Genomic DNA, 22,227 nt, shown 5'->3' with positions numbered 1-22,227 from the left:
TAGAAATCTAATTTGATGTTGGTAATGTGTTCTAAGTATTTTTAATGAGGGGGAGCACATCATAAAAATTTGAAGAAGCACATTAACAACCCCAAAGGATGACTTTTCAGGGTTTCTGGTACTATAATGGCTAATACTATGTGCCAGGCACTATTCTGTCCTCTTTTCAGGTATTAACATATTTTCTCCTCATAGCTACTTTATGAGATTGGTACGATTATCAGCATCCTGAAAAAACTGAACTTGAGAATCAAGTAACTTGTTCAAGGGCAGAACTAGTATGTGGCTGAGTCATTATGGAATCCATCTGGTGTAGTTCCAGAGGCCATTCCCTTAATTCTCTCTCTGTTCTGGGCCGTGCTCTGTTCCCACACGACAGACCATGTGGACTCCAGGAGGAGGGGGCCCCTGATCATCTTGTCCATTGTGCAGCCCTTACTAATGATTTCTTTAATGAATGAAGGAACTGAGGGGCTATCACCATCTCTGAATTCATACCACTCAGATGGGAACTTTGGATAAATATTCTTTTATTTTTTAACTCAAAGCTGTTTTTTTTTCCTTGAAATAAATGGATCTGATGAGAAATTGGCATAAGTTTAAGTAGCGGTCCTATGTTTAGAAACTTTGCAAGAAAAAAAGTCTGTATCACGCTGGTACTCATCAGTCATTTGAGTCCCAGCCCACTCCTGACATGACTAATCCCATCCACTCCTTCCTTTATCATGAGAGGATGAGAGCATAAGAAATAAACCTCAGGGCCACCCTGTGCTCTGTCTGCAGTGTCCTCAACATGGATAACTTAAAACCGCCACAGCAGCAGCAGCAGCAGCAAAAATGGTATTGAAACAGAGAAGCAGAGTTTACTAATTTTGGGGGAGTTCACCAACTGATCTCCTTTTAAGCCTGGCTCAGATTTCCTTAATTCTTTGGCACAGGAGTATAGAATAATCTCTGGAGTGTTCTGGGCCTTAACAAAATTATTTTGGTTTGCCCAAATAAGTGAATAGTTCTATCTGCATCTGAAAGAGTATTAATAGACTTTTGTGAGTTTTGATTATATTATCATATTCAAATTATGATGATTCTCTTTTCTTCCCTCTTTTGCTTTTAGGATCTTTCAGGACTCTTATCCTTCCATCGGTAAGTATCCATTAAAAAAATTTTGTTTCAGAAATATAAATTACATCAGTGCACTAAATGAATTATTTTATTGGCTTTCATATCAATTTGTGTTTCTTATGAGTTTGGCTCGAGTTTAGTTCAGCCTTCAGACTATTTAAGAATAATATTTCTTCAGGGAGGAATTTCTCACTTGGGAAGTAGAGAACTTCACTGAGGGAAACTGGCCTGCACTGGTTTGATCCTGCTTCTGCCTTAATGAGCTTTATATTCTTGAGTGGGTAATTAACACTGTTCCTTGATTTCCTTGTCCTTGAAAAGGGCAGTGCCATGCTGAGCCATATTGGAGTCTGAGGCAATAGGAAACATCAGTAATACTGATCCTGTCTTAATTTAAAATGTTTATATTTTGGTCATAATACAATTTTTTTGCATTTTTTTGATATTTTAAAATATTGTATTAAAATATCACTTATCTTGATTACTGAGTTTTTGACACTGCCTGAAATTTTGCACTTAAGTCATGAACTTCACTCACCTCACCCTAAATCCACCCCTGGAAAAGTGGATCAAGAAACCACGTCTATTTCTTAGGGATATCTTGGGGGTGAAATGCAATGTGAAAGTGCTGTGAAATTTGCTGTAGAAATAGGAAGGGATTATTATTTTGTTGAGACAGTCATAAAACCTGATTATTAACTAATCCTACTTGTTAGCTTGTGAACAAATCCTGCTTCCTATAGCTTTGATCTGCAAGCTTGTACCTTTCTTCCTAGGTTTGTTTTTTGTGCTGCAAAAATTTAATGCTCAGTAGACCAGAACATTCAATAAGAAGTGCAGTTTGATGTCTGAGAATAGATAACAAATGACTTTAACTCTGCCACTTTACCTGATGAGCCAGGTTCCCTCATTACCTCTTGAAGGTTACTTTTCAAGTACATTCAGAAACCACATTCAGTTTTGGGGGTTCCTGGAGAATACAATACTTCTAAACATTACTTTAAATATTGCTTATATCCCATAGCCATCTTTTTTTTTTTTTTTTTTTTTTTTTACTTATTATGCTTTTTTCTTCCTTATTAAGAAATATACTGCTACTAACAATAGCAAATGGGAAAGAGAAAAAGGCTTAAGCAGGCAGAAGATGGGAGAAACCCCAACCTTAGTAACAACAAATATTAGATGCTGGCCACCAGTGCCTGTGTGTAGAACTCTGTCGAAAGAATGTTCTAATAGTAAGGTTAAAATAAATCCTATGTAATTTAATTGTACTATAGCAGGAGAGGGGTGGATATGTAATTTAATTGTACTATAGCAGGAGAGGGGTGGAGTTTAAGCTCACGAATCACAGCTTAAAGCACAATAACTGGTTTCCTCAAGGGAATCCGCAGTCTCATAGGCTGGAAGGGTGTAAAGGCTCAAAGGAAGAGGTGGGACAAAGGTGTGGGCTTTCTCCATTAATGATAGTGTGTAAACAGTATGTGTCTTTACTATCATTAGCTAGAAATTTGGCTACTATAATTCTTTTAATTCTTAAGTGTAAGAAATACAAACTCCAGTATCCTTTATTTGTCTTTTCTGTTGTATGTAGATATGATTATTTATTGAAAGCTTTACTGGAGATTGTATTTAGGAGTATACCCCTTTTTAGTAAAACAGATTTTGAAGACTTAGTCAAAGTGTCTGAAGCAAATTTGATAATGCTTGGCAAAAATAGAAGGTTCTGCATTTTTATGAGTTTTCAATTAAAATAGAATCAACTTTCAAAGTGCACTTGCATTCTGATGTTTGTAAACTTAATAAATTTAAATTATTTTAAGGTGATAATGACTTTATTATAAATATATATTTTTATTAGAGAAGTTGTAAGTTTACAGAAAAATCATGCAGAAAATTTAGAGTTCCCATATACTGCCCTATTATTAATGCTTTGCATTAGTGTGGTATATTTGTTAAAATTCATGAAAGAATGTTTTTATAATTGTACTATTAACTATAGTCCATGGTTTAACTTAGTGTTAATGTTTGTGTTGTACAGTCCTATGTTTTTCTTTAAAGAATTTATTCTAGTAAAATACATACAACCAAAAATTTCACCTTCTAAATCACATTCAAAAATGTTACTCAGTGGAGTTAATTATATTCGCAATGTTATGCTACCAATACCACCATCCATTACCAAAACTTTTCCATCATCCAAACAGAAATTCTGTACAAATTAAGCCTTGACTTCCCATTCCTTACCCCAATCCTGGCCCCTAGTAAAGTGTATTTCTAGTTTCTGACTCTATGAATTTGCTTATTCTAATTATTTATATCTGTGAGATCATACAATATTTGTCCTTCTGTGTCTGACTTATTTCAGTCAACATGATGTCTTTAAAGTTCTTCCATGTTGTTGTATGTATCAGAACTGCAGTCCTTTTTATGGTTGAATATTATTCCATTAATGTATACCACATTTTGTTTATCCCTTCATCAGTTGATGGACACTTGGGTTTCTTCCATCTTTTGGCAACTGTGAATAATGCTTCTATGAACACTGGTGTATAAATATCTCTTTGAATCCCTGCTGTCACTTCTTTTGGGTATATACCTGGAACTGGGATTGCCAGGTCATATGGTAATTCAGTACTTTAACTTTCTGAGGAACTGCCAGACTCTTCTCCACTGGCTATCAATATTCAAAAGAATGAAGGTGGACCCATACCTCACACCATGTACAAAAATCAAAATGGATCAGAGACCTAAATATAAGAACCAAAAGATAAAATTCTTAGAAGAAAACATAGGTAACCATCTTTAGGACCTTGTTAGGCAGTGGTTTCCTAGTCTTTACATCCAAAACACAAGCAATAAAAGAAAAAAATAAATGGGACTTCATCAAAATTAAAATCTTTTTTTTTATACCAAAGGACTTCATCGTGAAAGTAAAAAGACAAGAATGGGAGAAAATATTTGGAAACCACTTATCCAATTAGGCCTTAATAGCCAGAATATATAAAGAAATTCTGTATCTCAACAACTAAAAGACAAGCATCCCAATTAAAAATGGGTAAAAGACATGAATAGATATCTCTCCAGAAAAGATATTCAGGTGGCCAAAAAACACATGAAAGGATGCTCAACATCATTAGCCATTAGGGAAACACAAATCAAAACCATAATGAGATACCATTTCACACCCATTAGAATGGCTACTACTAAAAATATATAAAATAATCAGCATTGGAGAGGATGTGAAGAAATAGGAACACTTGTTCATTGTTTGTGGGAATGTAAAATGGTCTTCTTTAATTTCTTATATAAGTCCTACTTATATAATTTCTTATATAAGTAGTTTTATATAAGTCCTTTACATCCTTGGTTAAATTTATTCCTCAATATGAATCTTTTAGTTTCTATTGTAAATGGATTTTTTTTCTTGATTTTCTCTTCAGATTGTTTATTATTAGTGTGCAGAAGCACTACTACTGACTTTTGTGGTTGATCTTGTATCCCAGCAATTAGCTGGATTTGGTTATTAGCTCTAGTAGTTCATTGTGGATTTTTCAGGATTTTCTCTATATAGGATCATGTACTCTGCAAATAGGGATAGTTTTCTTCTTCCTTTCCAATTTAATGCCTTTTATTTCTTTTTCTTGCCTCTTTGCTCTGGCTAGAACTTCCAGTATGTTGTTGAATAACAGTGGTGACAATGGGCATCCTTGTCTTGTTCTTGATCTTAGAGGGAAAGTTTTCGGTCCTTTACTGTTGATTATGATGTTAGCTGTGGATTTTTCATGTATGTGCTCTGCATATTGAGGAAATTTCTTTCGATTCCTAGTTTTTTTTTAGTGTTTTTCTCAGCAAGTGGTGCTGGATTTTGCCAAATGCCTTTTCTGCATAAATTGAGATGGTCATGTGTTTTTTCCCTTCATTGTGTTCATTTGGTGTGTTACTTTAATTGATTTTTTAATGTTGACCCACCTTTGCATAACATGAATGAATCCCACTTGATCATGGTGTATAGTTCTTACCATGTGCTGTTGGATTCAGTTTGCTAGTATTTTGTTGAGGATTTTTGCATCTATATTCATTAGAGATATTGGTCTGTAATTTTCTTTACTTGTGGTATCTTTATCTGGCTTTGGTATTAGGGTGATGTTGGCCTCATAGAATGGGTTAGGTAATGGTTAGGTAATGTTTCCTTCTCCTCAGTTTTTTTTTTTTTAATTTAGAATTTAAGCAGGATTGGTATTAATTCTTCTTGGAATATTTGGTAAAATTCATCAGTGAAGCAATATGTTCCTGGGCTTTCTTTGTTGGGAGATTTTGATGACCGATTCAATCCTTTGTTATTGGTCTGTTGAGATCTTCTATTTCATTAGTTAGTGTAGGTATTTTGTTTCTAGGAGTTTGTCCATTTCATCCAGTGTATTAGTTAGGGTTCTCTAGGGAAACAGAATCAATGAATATAAGATAAGAGTGACTCATGTAACTGTGGTATGCACGAGTCCAAATTCTGTAGGGCAGTCAGCAAACTGTCAACTCCAATGAAGATATCCGATGAACTCCTCAGGAGACGAACCAGCAACTTCGACGAACTCCTCAGGAAATGAACTGGGATCTTCGATGACCTCCTCAGGAAACACTTCGCTGGGCAGCTGAAGAAGAAATGAAGGTCCTCTATCTGTCTTGCTTATAACTGATTAATTGGATTAAATCCAGCCAATTGCATTCTCTCATTGTGGAAGACATGCCCTTCAGTGAGTCATCAGTCACAGCTGCAGCCAATTGACTAATAATTTAATAAACTAGCCAGTTTGTTTATTAACAAGCCACAAATGTCCTTGCAGCAATTGTTAGGCCAGTGCTTGCTTGACCAGACAGCTGGGTACTATCACCTGGCCAAGTTGACACATGAACCTAACCATCACATCCAGGTTATCTAATTTGTTAGTGTACAGTTGTTAGTAGTATCCTCTTATAATCTTTTTATTTCTGTGTGGTTGGTAATAATGTTTCTCCTTACATTTCTGATTTTAGTTGCATCCTTTCTTGTTTTTTCTTAGTTACTCTAGCTAAAGACTTGTTGATTTAATTGATCTTTTCAAAGAACCAACTTTTGGTTTTGTTGATTCTCTCTATTGTTTAAAAATTTTCTATTCATATTTCTCCTCTCTAATCTTTGTCATGTCCTTCCTTCTGCTTGCTGTGGGTTTAATTGAACTCTTTCTCTGGTTCCTCCAGTTGTGAGGTTAGGTCTTTGATTTGAGATCTTTCTTCTTTTTTAATGTAATCATTTAGAGCTATAAATTTCCTTCTCAGCACTGCCTTTGCTTTATCCCATAACTTTTGTTATGTTGTGTTTTCACATTCATTTCCCTCAAGATATTTCCTAATTTCTCTTGTGATTTCTTCTTTGACCCATTGGTTGTTTAAGAATTTGTTGTTTAATTTCCATGTTTGAGAATTTTCCAGTTCTCGCTCTGTTATTGAATTCTAGCTTCATTCCATTTTGGTTGGAGTGTATGCATTGTATGATTTCAGTATTTTTGAATTTATTGAGACTTGTTTTGTGAAAACATATGGTCTATTTTGTATAATCATCCACGTACACCAGAGAAGAATGTGTATTCTGCAGCTGTTGGGTGAAATGTTCTATGTATGTCTGTTCAGTCTATTTGGTTTATAGTATTGTTCAAGTCTTCTATTTCCTTATTGATCTGCTTTGTAGATGGTCTGTCCATTATTGAATGCGGAGTACTGAAGACTCTTCTGTTAATGTTGAACCGTCTATTTCTCCCTTCAAATCTGTCAATATTTGCTTCATGTATTGTGGGGCTCTGCAGTTAGGTGCATGCATATTTATAATTTTTATGTCTTCTTGTTGAATTTACCTCTTTATCAGTATATAGTGACCTTCTTTGTTCCTCCTATTTTTAATTTAAAGTCTATTTTATTGGATGTTAGTATAGCTATAACAGCTCTTTTAGTTACTATGTTTGCATGGTATATTTTTTCCCAACCTTTTATTTTCAGTCTGCTCATGTCTTTGAATTTAAGGTGAGTCTATTATAAACAGCTATAATTGAGTCATGCCTTTTTGTCCACTCTGACATTCTTTGCCTTTTGACTGGAGCATTTAATCTATTTACATTTAAGGTGACTACTGATAATCCAGTACTTCTGCCATTTTGCTATTTGTTCTCTGTAGGTCTTATACCATTTTTATCCTTCAATTCATTTGTTAATGCCTACTCTCATATTTATTTGATTTTTAAAAATTTTACCGTTTTGAGTATCTTCTCATTTCTTTCTGCGTATGATTTTCATATATTTTCTTTGTGGTTATCATGGGGCTAAATTTTACATTGTAAATGTAGAAAAATCATGTTTGATTTGATCCCAACTTAACTTCAATAGCATACATGTATATGGTTCCTATGCTCTTTGTCTCCCCACCTTTTTGTTGTACTTGTTACAATATCTTTATGTATTTTATGTCCAAAACCATAGATTTATCATTACTTTTTATGCATTTATATTTCAGAAACTGAATGTAGTAAAAAGTGGAGTTACATACCAAAAAATTCAATACAGTAGTACTGGCATTTATAATTACATATAGTTACCTTTACTGAGATCTTTATTTCTTTATGCCACTTCAGTCCACAACCTGGTGTCTTTTCCCTTCAGAACTCCCTTTAGCATTGCTTATAGGGCAGGTCTAGTGGTGACAAACTCCCTCAGTTATTGTTTATCTGGAATGTCTTAATCTCTCCTTCATTTTTTAAAATGCAATTTTATTGAGATATATTCATATACAATCCTTCAAAGTGTACAATCAGTTTTTCATAGTTGTGCATTGATCACCACAATCTTTGAATATTTTCATTACTCCCCAAAAATAAAAAAAAAATTAGAATAAAAAAGAGCATCCAAAATATTCCATTCCCCTCCTCTACCCATTGTTCATTTTCTTTTTTTCCACACTTATTCATTTTTTTAACTTTATAAAAAAATTAAAAAAAACAAGCAATAGAAAAACAATATTTCAAACAAGACCAAAACAAAGGAATAAGAAAAAACAGATAACCTAAAATAACTACATTGCTTCCAGCATGTTCCTACCCTACCCCAAGAAAGTAGACAGACTATAACTCAATGAAGGAATAACCTAAAATAGCTACATTTCTGCGAACTTGTTCCTACCATACCCCCCAGAAATTAACAAACCATAGTCATTCCTGAGCATTCCCAGAACATTGTTTACCCTCCGTAACTTATCTGTTCTTATTAGATTATTGTTCTCCCTTCACTATTTGCTGTCTATTGTTAGGTCTACCCCTACATTCTATAGTATAAACCATTTATTTTACATTTTTCACAGTATTCACATTAGTGGTAACATACAATATTTCTCTTTTTGTGTCTGGCTTATTCTGCTCAGCATTATGTCTTCAAGGTTCATCCATTATGTCATGTGTTTCACGACATCATTCCTTCTTAGTGCGGCATAGTATTCCATCTTGTGTATATCCCACATTTTGTTTATCCACTCATCTGTTGAAGGACGTTGGGTTGTTTCCATCTCTTGGCAATTGTGAATATTGCTGCTGTGAACATCGGCATGCAGATATCTGTTCGTCTCCTTCATTTTTGAAAGATAGTCTTGCAGATATAAAATTCTTGGTTGGCAATTGTTTTCTTTTAGCACTTTAAGTATTTTTTTCCCACTCTCTCCTTGCCCTTATGGTTTCTGATGAAATATACGTACTTAATCCTATTGGGACTCCCTTGTGCTTAGCACATTGCTTTTCTCTTGCAGCTTTCAGAGCTTTCTCCTTGTCCTTGTCATTCAGCAGTTTGACTGCCATGTGTCTAAGCATGGTTCTCTTTGAGTTTATCCTGTTTTGGGTTTGTTGGGCTTCTTCAATTAGCATTTTCTTGTCTTTCATTAAATTTGAGAAGTTGTCTGTCATTATTTTTTTGAATATTCTGTCTGCGCCTTTCTGTCTTTCTTCTTCTGCGACTCCCACAATGCATATATTGGTGCACTTGGTGGTTCCCACACTCCTGTTAGGGTCTGTTCCCTATTTTTTAAATTCATTTTTTCCTTGCTCCTTAGCTTGAGTCATTTCAATTGTCTTGTATTCAAGTTTGCTGATTCTTTCTTCTTCCAAGTCTAAGCTACTGTTGAAGCTCTCTAGGAAATTTATTATTTCAATTATTGTGGTCTTCAACTCCAGTGTTTTTTTTTTTTTTTTAAAGTCTGTCTGTATCGAGATTCTCATATTGTTTTTTCATTGTTTTCCTGATATTCCTTAGTTGTTTCCCAGTGTTTTTCTTTATCTCTTTGAGCGTGTTGTGGATCATTTTTTAAGCCCTCGGTTTATCCAATATTTGGTCTTCTTTGTTGGTGGTTTCTGCATTTTTATTTAGTTCCTTTGGATGGTCTATCATTTCCTGTTTCTTTTTTTGTCTTGTAGTCTTTTGTTGCACACAATACTTCTTTTTTTTTTTTTTTTTTTTTTTTAATAGACAAAAAGAAAAACAAGTTTATTTTGTTTTACTTGACTTAGTTCATGCATGTTTGGATTTAGTCTGTTACAGTCATGTTGTCTCTTGCTAAAAACAGTAATTGATTAATTTAAATGTGCTAAAGATTGTAATGAATTCAAATGTGCTAGAGTAATTGGTTATTCAGCTGTTCAGTTCAAGGGTTTATTGAGTGATTTGCTCTTATCACCATAGGTGTATGTGTATGTGATTGTTTTGTTTTATTTAGGACATATTTATTTTTAAATAACTACTTCATTTTTGGCAAGGTAATCTTTCAATATATTTTCTTAATATATGATGTTCAATGATTATTTGAAATACAGTGTGATGTTTGCATTAAATTAAAACTTATTGTAGTGGCAATGTACACGGATGCTAAACTTTTTGGAAGTTTGATGTTTTGGTGTATTATCTATACTACTAAATGCTCCGTTTTGTATATTACAAGGTATTGTTCTTATAGGTTAGCAAACAAAAACAGTCATTATAGATTATTAAACTTAGTAAGTTTAACAGAAATTGATTTGAAAGTTGTATTAAAATACTTTTGTAAAATCAAAAAAAAAAAAAAAAAAGGCATTCATTCCTAATCAAGAGTACATGTTTCTATCACATTCAATGTAAGTGAAACTTGAATCTCCAGAGGAATATTTTGGCATGTTCAGTTATGTGGTCCATAACTACCTTAGGTGCTAGGTGTTATTAATATAATAAGCAAGCATACTTTGACCTATGTTTCTGTAATATTGCCTTTTTTTTTTATAGTTTAATGTCATTTTTTTTAATCTTCATTTTATTGAGATATATTCACATACCACGCAGTCATACAAAACAAATCGTACTTTCGATTGTTTACAGTACCATTACATAGTTGTACATTCATCACCTAAATCAATCCCTGACACCTTCATTAGCACACACACAAAAATAACAAGAATAATAATTAGAGTGAAAAAGAGCAATTGAAGTAAAAAAGAACACTGGGTACCTTTGTCTGTTTGTTTCCTTGCCCTGTTTTTCTACTCATCCATCCATAAACTAGACAAAGTGGAGTGTGGTCCTTATGGCTTTCCAAATCCCATTGTCACCCCTCATAAGCTACATTTATATACAACTGTCTTCGAGATTCATGGGTTCTGGGTTGTAGTTTGATAGTTTCAGGTATCTACCACCAGCTACCTCAATTCTTTAGAACCTAAAAAGGGTTGTCTAAAGTGTGCGTAAGAGTGCCCACCAGAGTGACCTCTCGGCTCCTTTTGGAATCTCTCTGCCACTGAAGCTTATTTCATTTCCTTTCACATCCCCCTTTTGGTCAAGAAGATGTTCTCCGTCCCACGATGCCGGGTCTACATTCCTCCCCGGGAGTCATATTCCACGTTGCCAGGGAGATTCACTCCCCTGGGTGTCTGATCCCACGTAGGGGGGAGGGCAGCACACAATACTTTTTAATATTTTAAAGTGTTAACTCTGTGATGTAGGGCCTGAGCTGTCTGGTCCTTAAGTTTTCATTCAGCTAGTGATATGACAGAGATATCCTTAAGTTCCAGGAACTAGTAAAAACCAAAAAACCCAATGCAGAAAACACCTTCCACAGGCTTTGCAATTTGGCTCTGTCTTGGTTGGTGCTTTTCTTCAGGGGTTAGTCCTTCTATCAAGAACTTCAGCCTGAGGCCAAAGTGAAGTGCATGGGCCTCACTCATGGCCTTAGGAAATCCCTGTTTATAGGAATCTAAATTCTACTCTATGCCTTATGAAATAGACTTTCTCCTGTCCCAGGAGTTCTATTATATGACTTAAAGCAGGTAATCCTTTGCTTCAGGCAGCTTTTACTTAATTGTTCTTTACTCTGCTTTAGCTCTCTGCAAGCTGCACTACCTGAAGGGGAAGTTCTGGGAGGGCGGGCTCCTGAGGAGTTTCCTGGTTCAGGCTTTTATGTTGCGCCTGATAGATTGGCACGGGCATACAAGCACTCCAGTATGTGCATACAGGTCACTGTGCTTCGTCTGGAAAAGGCCAGGGACCCACTGTGGGAGTGCAGTAACACTTCCACACTGAACTGAAGAAGGCTGGCAGAGGGGCTCACAGGGTGCTATAGGCTTCTTCTCCTGGTTTTCAAGATGTGTTTTCTTGATTTGGCACTTGTTCAGTTACCAGGGTTTTGAGGAAGATGGCTCTGTCAGTTTTTGCTAGTTGTTCAAAAATTCTGTAGAGGAATGGCGCTCTGGAGTATCTTATACCTCCATCTTGGTTGACCAGAAGCTCCTAATGACTTTTCGCTATAAAATAAGAATATTCTAAGCCTGCATTAAAACAAGTGTGTTTATATCTGATTTTCTCATTGTTTTTGCTTTTGATACACTAAAATCAGCCATCAATAGCAAGTAAATGAAAAACAATTGATGCTTAATATAAAGATTTTTTATTACAAAATATGCTAAAGATCATTTATGTTATTCTCTTTGTAAATAAATCAATTAAAAATGAGGAAGTGGTTTGTTTAGTTAGAAATGTTTTTAGTGTATACTTAAAATACAATCACTAGTATATTTATAAAAGGAACTATTGTACATTGCTGTGTTTTATTTTGAAATTATGTCTCTATTACTTTTAGTAACTGTCATTATTAATGAAGTAAATTAGTATGAGTACTATTGTGTTGTCGCAGTTTCCTAAAGGCAAATAATCTCTCAGAGATGGTGAAATGTCTTTAGACAGCACAGATGAGAATAGGTTATTCATTTATTGTCTAACAAGGACCTTTGTGATCATGCTTTTCTCATGGATCCTGGGTAGAGAATAATTGTCTACTCAGATAGTTTACATTTATTTGTACCACAAAATAGACAATAGTGCCCAACTCAGAGGTTGATGTTTCGCTGATCAAAGCCCCTGGGTATTCTCAACTCCTGGGCTCTTCTCTGGCTGCCAGTCTCCAGCTATGGGAACTACAACCTCCTCTAGTACTGTGCCCCAGGTCAAGGAGCAGGAGTCCACAATCTCTTTGTAAGTAAATAACTGACTCTTGTTTGAGAGATATAGAAGTCTTTTATCAGCAAACTGCTTTATAATCAATTCCTGGCACCCTTTTCAGTAATTGTGGCCTCAAGGAGGCAGAAGCTAACTGACCAGCAGAGATTCAGGAGCCTATATGACCTCATCTCCACTGCACTATGGGAAGCAGGTTATATATAACCCATTTCAGGTTTGGCACAGAGAGAGAAACTTTCATAAAGATTGTTTAAAATCTATAGTGTTTTCTCCAGGCTCGTTTTGATGTCTTAGGATTTAGTGACACCCAACGAACACAGTGACACCCCAAGGCTTGTAATGATTCCTTACAGTTCACAGGGATGACTCATACACTCATATATCAGGTCTGAATCATCATCTCCAACTGTCCCAGCAATGGAATTAGCAATGAGTTTTTGAGGATTCCAAATTACCTAACTTTTTCATATAGAGGGGCTGGATTTCTAACAGGGGAGAGTTGAAACAGCAGGTTAGACAAGGCAATTGAGAGGAGCAGAAAGATAGTCAATTATATTTCTCCTTGAGGCAATGTCAGTACCCTGAAGGAAGATGGGGTAGGAGACAGCAAAATTTTTGGGGGCACATTTGTGTTAATTCTAATATTCTGACTCTTTGGCCTCCTTGTTGTTGATAGGCCTCTGCATCATTAATTTGATAATAGGCTTCAATCCATCTATCCTTGGACCTCTGTGTCACTGAAAAATGATCAAAATGAATCCAAATTATAAAGAGCAGTGTCATCAAATATCATATTTTTAATCATGAAATATCATAAATCTACACCATATATAAGCATATAACATGCTGGTTCCTGGCATATGGATCCTCCTGCTTATGGTATTAAGGAGGACTAAAGTATCACTTGAGAAAATAGAATATAATTTGTAAGTTCCAGGCTAGAGTCTCAGCTCCACTAAGACATGGACCTTTGGTTCATATTGTAACCCAAATATCTAGAATAACCTGGCACATAGAAGTTGTTCAATAGATTGAAGAAAAGCAAAAGCATAAATTGATACTAGAGGTCATTTGAAGATGACATAACTGATGGTTTCTGATTTTCTCGGCATTTTATTATATAATTTTCAAATATACAAATCTGAGTGAATTTTTTAGTGAAATTCATACCCACTGCCTAGATTCTATTATTGGCATTTTACTATTTTTGCTCTATTACGTATCTTTCCATCTACCTATCTTGCTATCCATTGATTAATCATCTTATTTTTAAATGCATTTCCAAATAAATTGCAGACATCAGTACTCTTTTTCTCTAAGTATTTCCTGTTGACCATTTTATTGATGATGATGGTTTGTTACATTTCCTTCAAATTCTTATCCATATTGCTGGCTTTATGATGACTGTTATTACTGGAAAATCCCCTCTGAGCCTTCTGTGGTCAAAACTTAGTTGCAAAAATGAGTCAGAATTCAGGTTCAGGATCTCAGTTTCATTAATACAAAAATTGGCTGAAAGTCAGGTGTGTTAGTTATCTATTGCTGCATAACTAATTATCCCAAAATCTAGTGGCTTAAAACAATAAGGAACATTTGTAATTTCTTACAGGTTCTATGGGTCAGGAATTTGGGAGCAACATGGTTTGGTATTTCTGATGTGGGGTCTCTCTTGAGTTTGCAGTCAAGATGTCAGCTAGCGCTGCAGTCATCTGAAGACTTAACTAGGGCAGGGGGATCTGCTGGAGAGTGGTTCATTCACATGGCTGGCGAGTTGGTGGTGGTTGTTGGCAGGTGGCTTCAGTTCTTCCCCATGTGGGCCCCGAACCGGTTTTCTTGAGTGTCCTCATCATGTGGCGCCTGGCTTCCCTCAGGATAGTAATCCAAAAGAGAAAGAGAGAAGAAGGCAGAAGAATCTACCCTTTTTATGACCTGGCTCATTCTCTTCTTAAGAAGCAAAGCATTAAGTCACTAAGTCTGGGGAATTAAGCTCCACCTCTTGAAAGGAGAAGGATGAGAGAATTTGTGGACATATTTTAAAACCATCACATCAGGGCTCTTATTAGAGCAGTATAGCTCATCGTGGGTTTGAATCTTGCCTAGTGGCCTGGAACATCTTCCTTAACTCCCAAGCCCCAGTTTCTTTATTTGTAAGATGCGTGAATGAGAGCACCCTCCTGATGGACTGTTGTGAGGTAAAATGATATAGCACAGGGAAACTGCTCAGCATCATGGCTTCTGGTCCTCTGAATGCCAGAAGACACCATTAATAATGGTGGTGGCAAGAGAAGGCGCACCGAAATTTTTACCAAGACAGTAACACATGATGAGTGAGATACAGGAAGAGAGAGCATCTTCGAGAGGAAAGAGCTTAAGAGAGTATAGCAAGAAAGCAAATCCTCTGGAAATGCACCTTTCACCGATTGGCTTCCTCGAATTGGGTGGAGCTTGCAAAAATATTGAAGGATGTTGCGTGGTCTGACCCACAATAGCTGTTAGTGAGAAAGAATTGACACTCGAGATAGGAGCAGGCAAGGTAACTGCTGCTGAGAGAGCTGCAGGGGGTGTGTCCTGCCTTCTAGGAACCCTGTGATTTATTTGGAGACTAAACTACAGGATGTTAAAAGAGGGAAAGCAAATTGTTAAACTTTGGAATTGCCTAGGAGGAGCAAATTTTCCAACATTGTAATTACATTTGATAACCCTGTATATTTAAATTTCCTATTCGAACTTATAATTAAAACATTTTTGTGGTAAAGTAATGAGACCTTGATACGTCTGATCTCTTTTTTTTCCAGCTACCTCTGAACAGTGTAGATGAGATTTATGAGCTACGTGTAACTGGACGTGCCCAGGATGAGATTTTATTCTCCAATAGTACGCGCTTATCATTTGAGACCAAGAGACTGTCTGTCTTCATTCAAACAGACAAGCCCCTGTACAAGCCAAAGCAAGATGTGAAGTTTCGTGTTGTTACACTCTTCTCAGATTTCAAGCCTTATAAAACCTCTTTAAGCATTCTAATTAAGGTAAGTGCAAGATAGAAATGCAGCAGGGAGTTCAAGCCATTTTACTGACATTCTCATGGCAGCTCTGCCCTGTTATTGACATTGAAATATTTTAGAATTCATATAAGCTAAGCTTCCCTCCGAACGTAGGGATCCTCTTTCTAGGAAAGGAGGTGGTAGAGCATCATGGTTAAGAGCTTGGATTCCAGAGTCAGCCTGCCTGGGTTCCATTCCTGTCTTCTTCTTTGATTTACTGAATTGTCATATATTTATTGAACTTCTGTGCCCCAGTCCCTGCTCACATTGAGTTTATATGTCAGTGGGTAGGGGAGAGACAGACAATAAATAAACACACAAATCAATATATATGTTATATATGATAAATACTAAGAAGAAAATAAAGCAAGATGAAGGGACTGATGTGTAGTATCTGTGTACTTGCTGTTTTCTATAGGGTTGTCAGGGAAGCCCTATTTGAACAGAGTCTTAAAGGAAATAAAAGAATGAGCTCATACAAACAGAGGGAACAGCTCATGCAAAGGCCCTGAAGTGGGAGCTTATTTGGCGCATTGGAGAAACAACAAGCTGACCAGTGCAGTGGAGCCCAGGGAATGAGGGGGCAAGTACTGAGATGAGGTCAAATATGGGAGCTGGGTTGGGGGTGCTCGCACATACTTGTGGGCTGTATAAGGACTTTGAATTTTACTCTGAGTGAGAGAAGTCGCTTGTTAATTCTAAGGAGGAGCTGATATGATATGACTTAATATTTTAAAAGGATCACTTTGTCTGCTCTAAGAGTAGACTCTAGCTATGTGACTATGGGGAAATGAATTAACTTCTCTGACCTCTGTTTCCTTATCTGTAAAAATGTGTATAATGATGATAATTTCTCACAAAGATGTGAGGATTAAGTGATGAAATTCAAGTAAAGTACTTAGAACTGTGCATGGCACACAGTATATGTTCACTGAATATTAGCTACGATTATTATTATTAGAGTCCCCTTTGACAGGTAGTTATTTAGCCTCTGCTGCTTGAACGCTCTGGTGATCTGGAAGTAGCAAGATTTGCAGACTGAGAGCTTTCCTCTGAGGATCAAGTCGAAGACAATTGAGATCCAGCTGGGCCTGGCTTTCTACATTTAAGCTGAGGAGAATACTAGACATTTGATCATTAGATGGAAATAGGGAACCAACTCATCCCAATTTGCCTCACACTCTCCTGGATCCTGGAAACCCTTTGAATCTGGGACATTCAGTCACTCCAAACATTCTGAGGAATAATATAGTAGGGAAGGTAAATTCAGGCTTTTTAGTTCAGTATCTTCCTATTCTTCTTAGTTTCTTTTTGTTATTATAAATTAAAACAAAACAAACCAGAAACAACCCGAGCAAACAAACATGTACACATGTGACTTCAAACCAAGGTGTGTTTGTAGCAAATACCACATTGGTTGGCATGGTGCTCAATGCAGAGTTCTTGAGTTGAACTAGTATTATTTTGGAATTTGCAGCTTTGTGAATTTCTGCTTTAGTTATATATTGAAATGTTTATAAAATAAATTGATATGTGAATAGCATTTCTAAATTCATGTTATTCTCTGAGCAGGGTTGAATTGATGCAATTCAATACCATCCATCATCATTTAACAACATACAGTTAATAGATGCCAGAAGCTTTGCATAAAATGGAGGATTTAGAAATAAATGTCTGCCTATCTCTGGCCTTTTACATTCAACTTGCTCCTTCCACTCCAGGCAAATAAAAGTCAACAATGGAAAAAGTGCTTATTCTATGCATTAACCCAGAACTTAATACACCTATTCTGGACATCTAGTCTGTGCAGTTTTTTTGTTTTCTCCTTACAGTTTTGCCTTTCTACTCTGCTCTAGTATCTGCCTTTTGAAACTTGTGTTTTGTAAATTCTTTGGGCTCTTCTCTTCAACTTTTGACTTAGCCTGTAACATTGGGTGTTCCGGGAGCACTCAGAGAGACTCTTCTCTTGCTAGCTCTGGTCCTGAGACATCCTTCTAGCCTGGCCAACCGTTGGCTCTATAGACCAGCAGAGGGGAGTTAGACATTCCACCTGAGACCCAAAGTGTTTGGGAGCGATGAATGAGTGGTGGCCACACCCTGCTGTTTGCACTGGGCAAAGAGGCTCAGCTCTGAACTCAGGTCTGCAGCTGCTCACTCCATGTACCTTGTAGAGGCCAGTTTGGAGCACTGAGGCGAATGCCCCACACCTCTGGTTCTCCTCCATGTGAAAGCAGTCATTTAGGCCAGGGTTCACCAGACTCCGTTGTTTTCAGTGCGGAATAATTGGCTTCTTGCAAAACTTCCCAGGAAAAAGCGGAACTTGGCCTAACAAGAGTCCTTGACTGGGACAAAATTGTTCATGAAGTTGCAGCTCCACCTCCAGGCTAACGTGGACTAATGCATCTGAGAGCTATCTAGCCAATTTTTTGGGACCCATCCTGCCCAGGAGAGAATGACTGTAGGATGTAGCTAAGATATTGACTGTCACAGCATATTTAGGGATGTTCAGCATTTTGTTGGGGGTGGGGGTACAGGGATCAATGGTATTATTCATTTTCCTTCCTCAAAAAGAACGGAGTTTCAGAGGCCTTCCAGTAGCAGAAAACACTTTCCCAGCACCATGGAAATAAGTGTCCCCAGTGCTTTGATGGAAGCTCGCATGGCTGGCTTCTATCTTGACCTGTCTTCTTCAAGAAGCCAGGCCTGGTAGAGATGAAAACCTGTGTGGGAACAGGAGTTGCTGATTTGGGATTATATCCCGTGACTGTGCCCTGACCACTTGAAACAGCATGGCAAACTGCCTGGGGAGGAGCCACCTTGTGTAAGTGATGTGACTTCTCTAAATCTACACAGTGGACAAATCCTCCAGCCAGGGAATTTACTGCATGAGATGGTCTGGCACAGGCAGCAGGCACTGTGCTGTGCCGCGGCATCTCAGAGATCCAGAGGGGCCACTCTTCCAGTATGTTCTTCATGCTGCTCTTCTGGCTGTGAAAGGGGCACCATTCATGTTGTTTATGACTGACCTGTGTAATTAATGACTATGTGCTAATGATGCGCTCTGCCTTGATGCCACAATGGCCCGTTCAAATCTCAACTGTGCACTGGAGAAATTTCTGGTGTTTCTACATACTCTGTGGCTTCCTTACTGGTGACAGGCTTGGGAAACCAGAGGGATTATCTCATTTACTTCCAACCCTCCAGATCCCTCAGGTGCAAAGTCTTCATTTGGGGCATCTTTCTTTTGTTGGGCCACAAGATCTGGGAGAAATGCACACCTCACCAAAATAATACCTTAGCAGAATATCAACATTCTCTTTCCCTACCCTTTAGGTAACACTGGGAATATTACTATTTTTGTCTTTGTCAGTCTGACATAGGAAAAATGGTATTTCATTGTTCTAATTTGCATTCCCTTAGTTCCCAGACGTGCTGAACATATTCATATGGTTATTAGAGACTTGTATTTCTTTCTTTCTTTGTTGCCGAGCTTTTAAACTCCACTGCCCTCCCATGCTGCGTGCTGTGGCAAGCACAGTAGAGCCAACTGCTCATTACCATGCTTCTCCCAGGACTTTGTCAAAGACAGTGACCTGCTTTTTCTTGACTTGGTTTCGGTCTTTGGTTTTAACAATTGGTTTCTGGCCTGCTAGACTACTCCCTTAGTTCTCAGCATTGTGCTCACCCCTGTCTTTCAGGTTGTCTCCCACTACGGGAGAGAGGTTTTCTCTGGCTTCTAACGACTGTGCCACCCACTGCCTCTAGCCAAAGAATAGAGAATAAGAACAAGGGGAAGTTTTTGGTCTAGAGAACTCTCAGGAGTTCACAGTCTAGTTGAGAACAACCACAAAAAATCCACATAATCAATGAGTACCTTCAACAGTGATAGGTATTCAAGAGGGGTAAGGTCCTGATGTACTGGGAGCTTTCAAGGGAATAGTCACTTCTGCTTGTTGGAGGGATGTAGAGAAGGCTAGAAGCTGGAGCATATGTCACCAGTTGGACAAGGAAGGGCATTCCATGAGCTATTGCAGAGGCCCAGATGTATGGGTTTTTGGGGTGAACTCTGAGCAAATCTGTATGTTTGGAGGAAGATGAGTCCAGAAATGTAGGTGGGGTCAGATTACTAAGGACCTTGTAAACTATGCAAAGGAGCATAAAATTTATTCTGTAGGCAAACAAAAGCCAACATTCCTTAGTGGTCTGCTATAACAACTTAGCCAATGTTATATTGGCTATCCATTACCAATATATTCTAACCCCTCCAAACACAGAACCTGCATCTTATAAGCATTAACTTTCCTTCCCCATCCCCCACCTCTGGTTACTTATGCTCTACTTTCTGTCTTTGAAATTGTATATTCTAGTTATTTTGTATGAGTAGAATCATAACAATATCTTTTTTTTTTTTTTGCTGCTTAATGAATTTTATTCAGGTCCATTATTATACTCCTTTGAATGAATAATCATGGTGGAGTTTTATTTGCAGTTGGAGAAGGTTTCCCAGAAGAAATTTTTGCAGGGCATTTGATCTTGGCGTGTGAACTGCTGGAAGGGCAGGCCTTCCTGCTGTTTGTATACCTGCCTTGCTGACCACCCTATAAAGGGTATTGTGCTGGCCTGGGAGGTCCGCTTGTACCACCAGGCCAGGAGAGTCAAGAGGCTGTTTCACTGTATTTCTGCTGCTTCCTTCAGATGCTTTTAAAGAGAAGCAGATGACAAAGGAAAAAAAAATCAACAATCTGGCTCAGATGGCATTAAAATCTCTTAAAAAAGAAAAGATGCTCCAGAAGTAGAAAGCACTTTTCCATTAATTTAAAGAATGAGAAAGTTAAGAGTATATCTTAAAGAAACTACTGTAATTCAAGGGAAAGTTGATAATTCTCAAAGAAAAAAAATTGTTTGTTTTACCCATAATTGTTTGTTGAGGTCCTCAGTTGGAAGAATTAACAAAATAAGTTGTTTACTCCTGACAAGGGGACTGGAAACCCAGAAGCCCCCGAGGCGGATCAGGCTAATTTCACTTGTTTTTCCCTTCTTTGGTCACAGTCCTGGAATCCACAAATTGCTCTTCAAGACAGATCAGATCTGAGATGTTAAATTCTGGTCTTCTAGATTCCTTGGAAAGCTTCTAGGAGTAATCTGATGATAAATGACCTGGTAATTTCAGAGAAAAATCCATTTTTTTCCTGTCTCTATAGATTTCTTTATATTTACATTTTATGCAGATGGAACCATACAATATCTAGTACTTTGTGTATGGTTTCTTTCACTTAGCATAATGTTTTTAAAAAATAATTTTTTTTTTAGTTAGAGAAGTTGTAGGTTTATATAAAAGTCATGTAAAAATACAATGTTCCCATATATCCCCTATGTTGACACTTTACATTGGTGTGGTAGCCTTGTTACGATTGAGGAAAGAACATTAAATTGTTATTGTTAGCTATATAGTTTACATTAGGTGTGTTTTCCCCCAAATACCACTCTATTATTAACATCTTATAATAGTGATGTACATTTGTTATAATTCATGAAAGAACATTCTTGTATTTGAGCTATCATCCATAACCAGGTTCACTGTGTTATAGTCTCATGTTTTATCTTCTAACTTTCCTTCTAGTAACATAAATGACCCAAAACTTTTCCTTTCAACCACATTCACAAACATAATTCAGTGCTGTTAATTACACTCGCAATAATGTGCTACCATCACCACTATCCAATTCCAAACATTTGCAATCAACCTAAATAGAAATTATGCACAAATTAAGCATTAGTTAAGGGTCAAAAGCCCATGAGGGGGCCATAGACCTGTTCCAAAAGCCCTAGAGGGTCAGGAAAGATGCCAAAAAACCCTTTTAATGGCTCCCTGAAGCTGCACTTTCCTGGTCTGCCCAGAAGATGGTGCTCTTCAGCAAACTGCTCCCCACAGCCCTAAGGAGGTACTGTGTCTTTAAACCTCCACCTGCTCCATCACTGTCAGGGGTGGGGTTGAAACAGTGGCCTCCAGAGGTCCCTGTCCTGGGTAGACTGAAACAGCAGTTCAGAGCTGGGACCCAGTGATCCAAATTTGCTGATCAAAAACTGTAATCAGTGCTCAACTGTGCCTCCCCTCTTTGTCTCCCTCTTCCCTGGAGGCTGTACGGTGCTCCCCTGTCCTCAGAGCCCTAGAACAGTTGTTTCAGACAGTTCCTGGCTGTCCACCAGCTGTTTTGGAGGAGGAGTGAGTTCTGGAGCTCCCTACTCTGCCATTTTGTTATAGTGGTCTGTTACAACAATCTTAGCCAATGTTATGCTGGCTATCCATTACCAGCACTTATTCTAACACCCCAAACACAGACCCTGCAGCTCCCTTCAGTAATATACTTTTGTTGAATTAAAAGCCTGACATGGGTCTGATTCCTGAGTTCAGTCTCATATTGGTGCTGTAATTCTGGCCAATGCCAGTTGCTTACAACTATTGAGTGCTTTCCTAACCCCTCCAGACCCAGTTTTCTCAACTTTAAAATGAGAATACTCCTACTCTGAA

The 22,227-nt window shown here is 37.4% G+C and overlaps 2 protein-coding genes across 3 annotated transcripts in view; one reads left to right on the top strand and one right to left on the bottom strand.

Annotated features, from left to right (window-relative positions):
* Nucleotides 1-22,227, top strand: part of CD109 (CD109 molecule) — a 243,344-nt gene that overhangs the window by 70,243 nt on the left and 150,874 nt on the right. For both annotated transcript variants that reach the window (XM_037844054.1, XM_037844053.1), the window contains 2 exons: nucleotides 1,115-1,143; nucleotides 15,453-15,683. In XM_037844054.1, the coding sequence (XP_037699982.1) occupies nucleotides 1,115-1,143; nucleotides 15,453-15,683 (260 nt within the window). The remainder of the gene's footprint in view (nucleotides 1-1,114; nucleotides 1,144-15,452; nucleotides 15,684-22,227) is intronic.
* Nucleotides 20,178-21,672, bottom strand: CORT (cortistatin). Its single transcript, XM_037843282.1, is given in 2 exon segments — nucleotides 20,178-20,396; nucleotides 21,664-21,672. Coding segments are annotated over 2 exon segments (228 nt in total).

Source organism: Choloepus didactylus, chromosome 7 (genome assembly GCF_015220235.1).
Source record: "Choloepus didactylus isolate mChoDid1 chromosome 7, mChoDid1.pri, whole genome shotgun sequence".
Taxonomy (NCBI): domain Eukaryota; kingdom Metazoa; phylum Chordata; class Mammalia; order Pilosa; family Megalonychidae; genus Choloepus; species Choloepus didactylus.
This window is presented reverse-complemented; position numbering and strand designations above follow the sequence as displayed.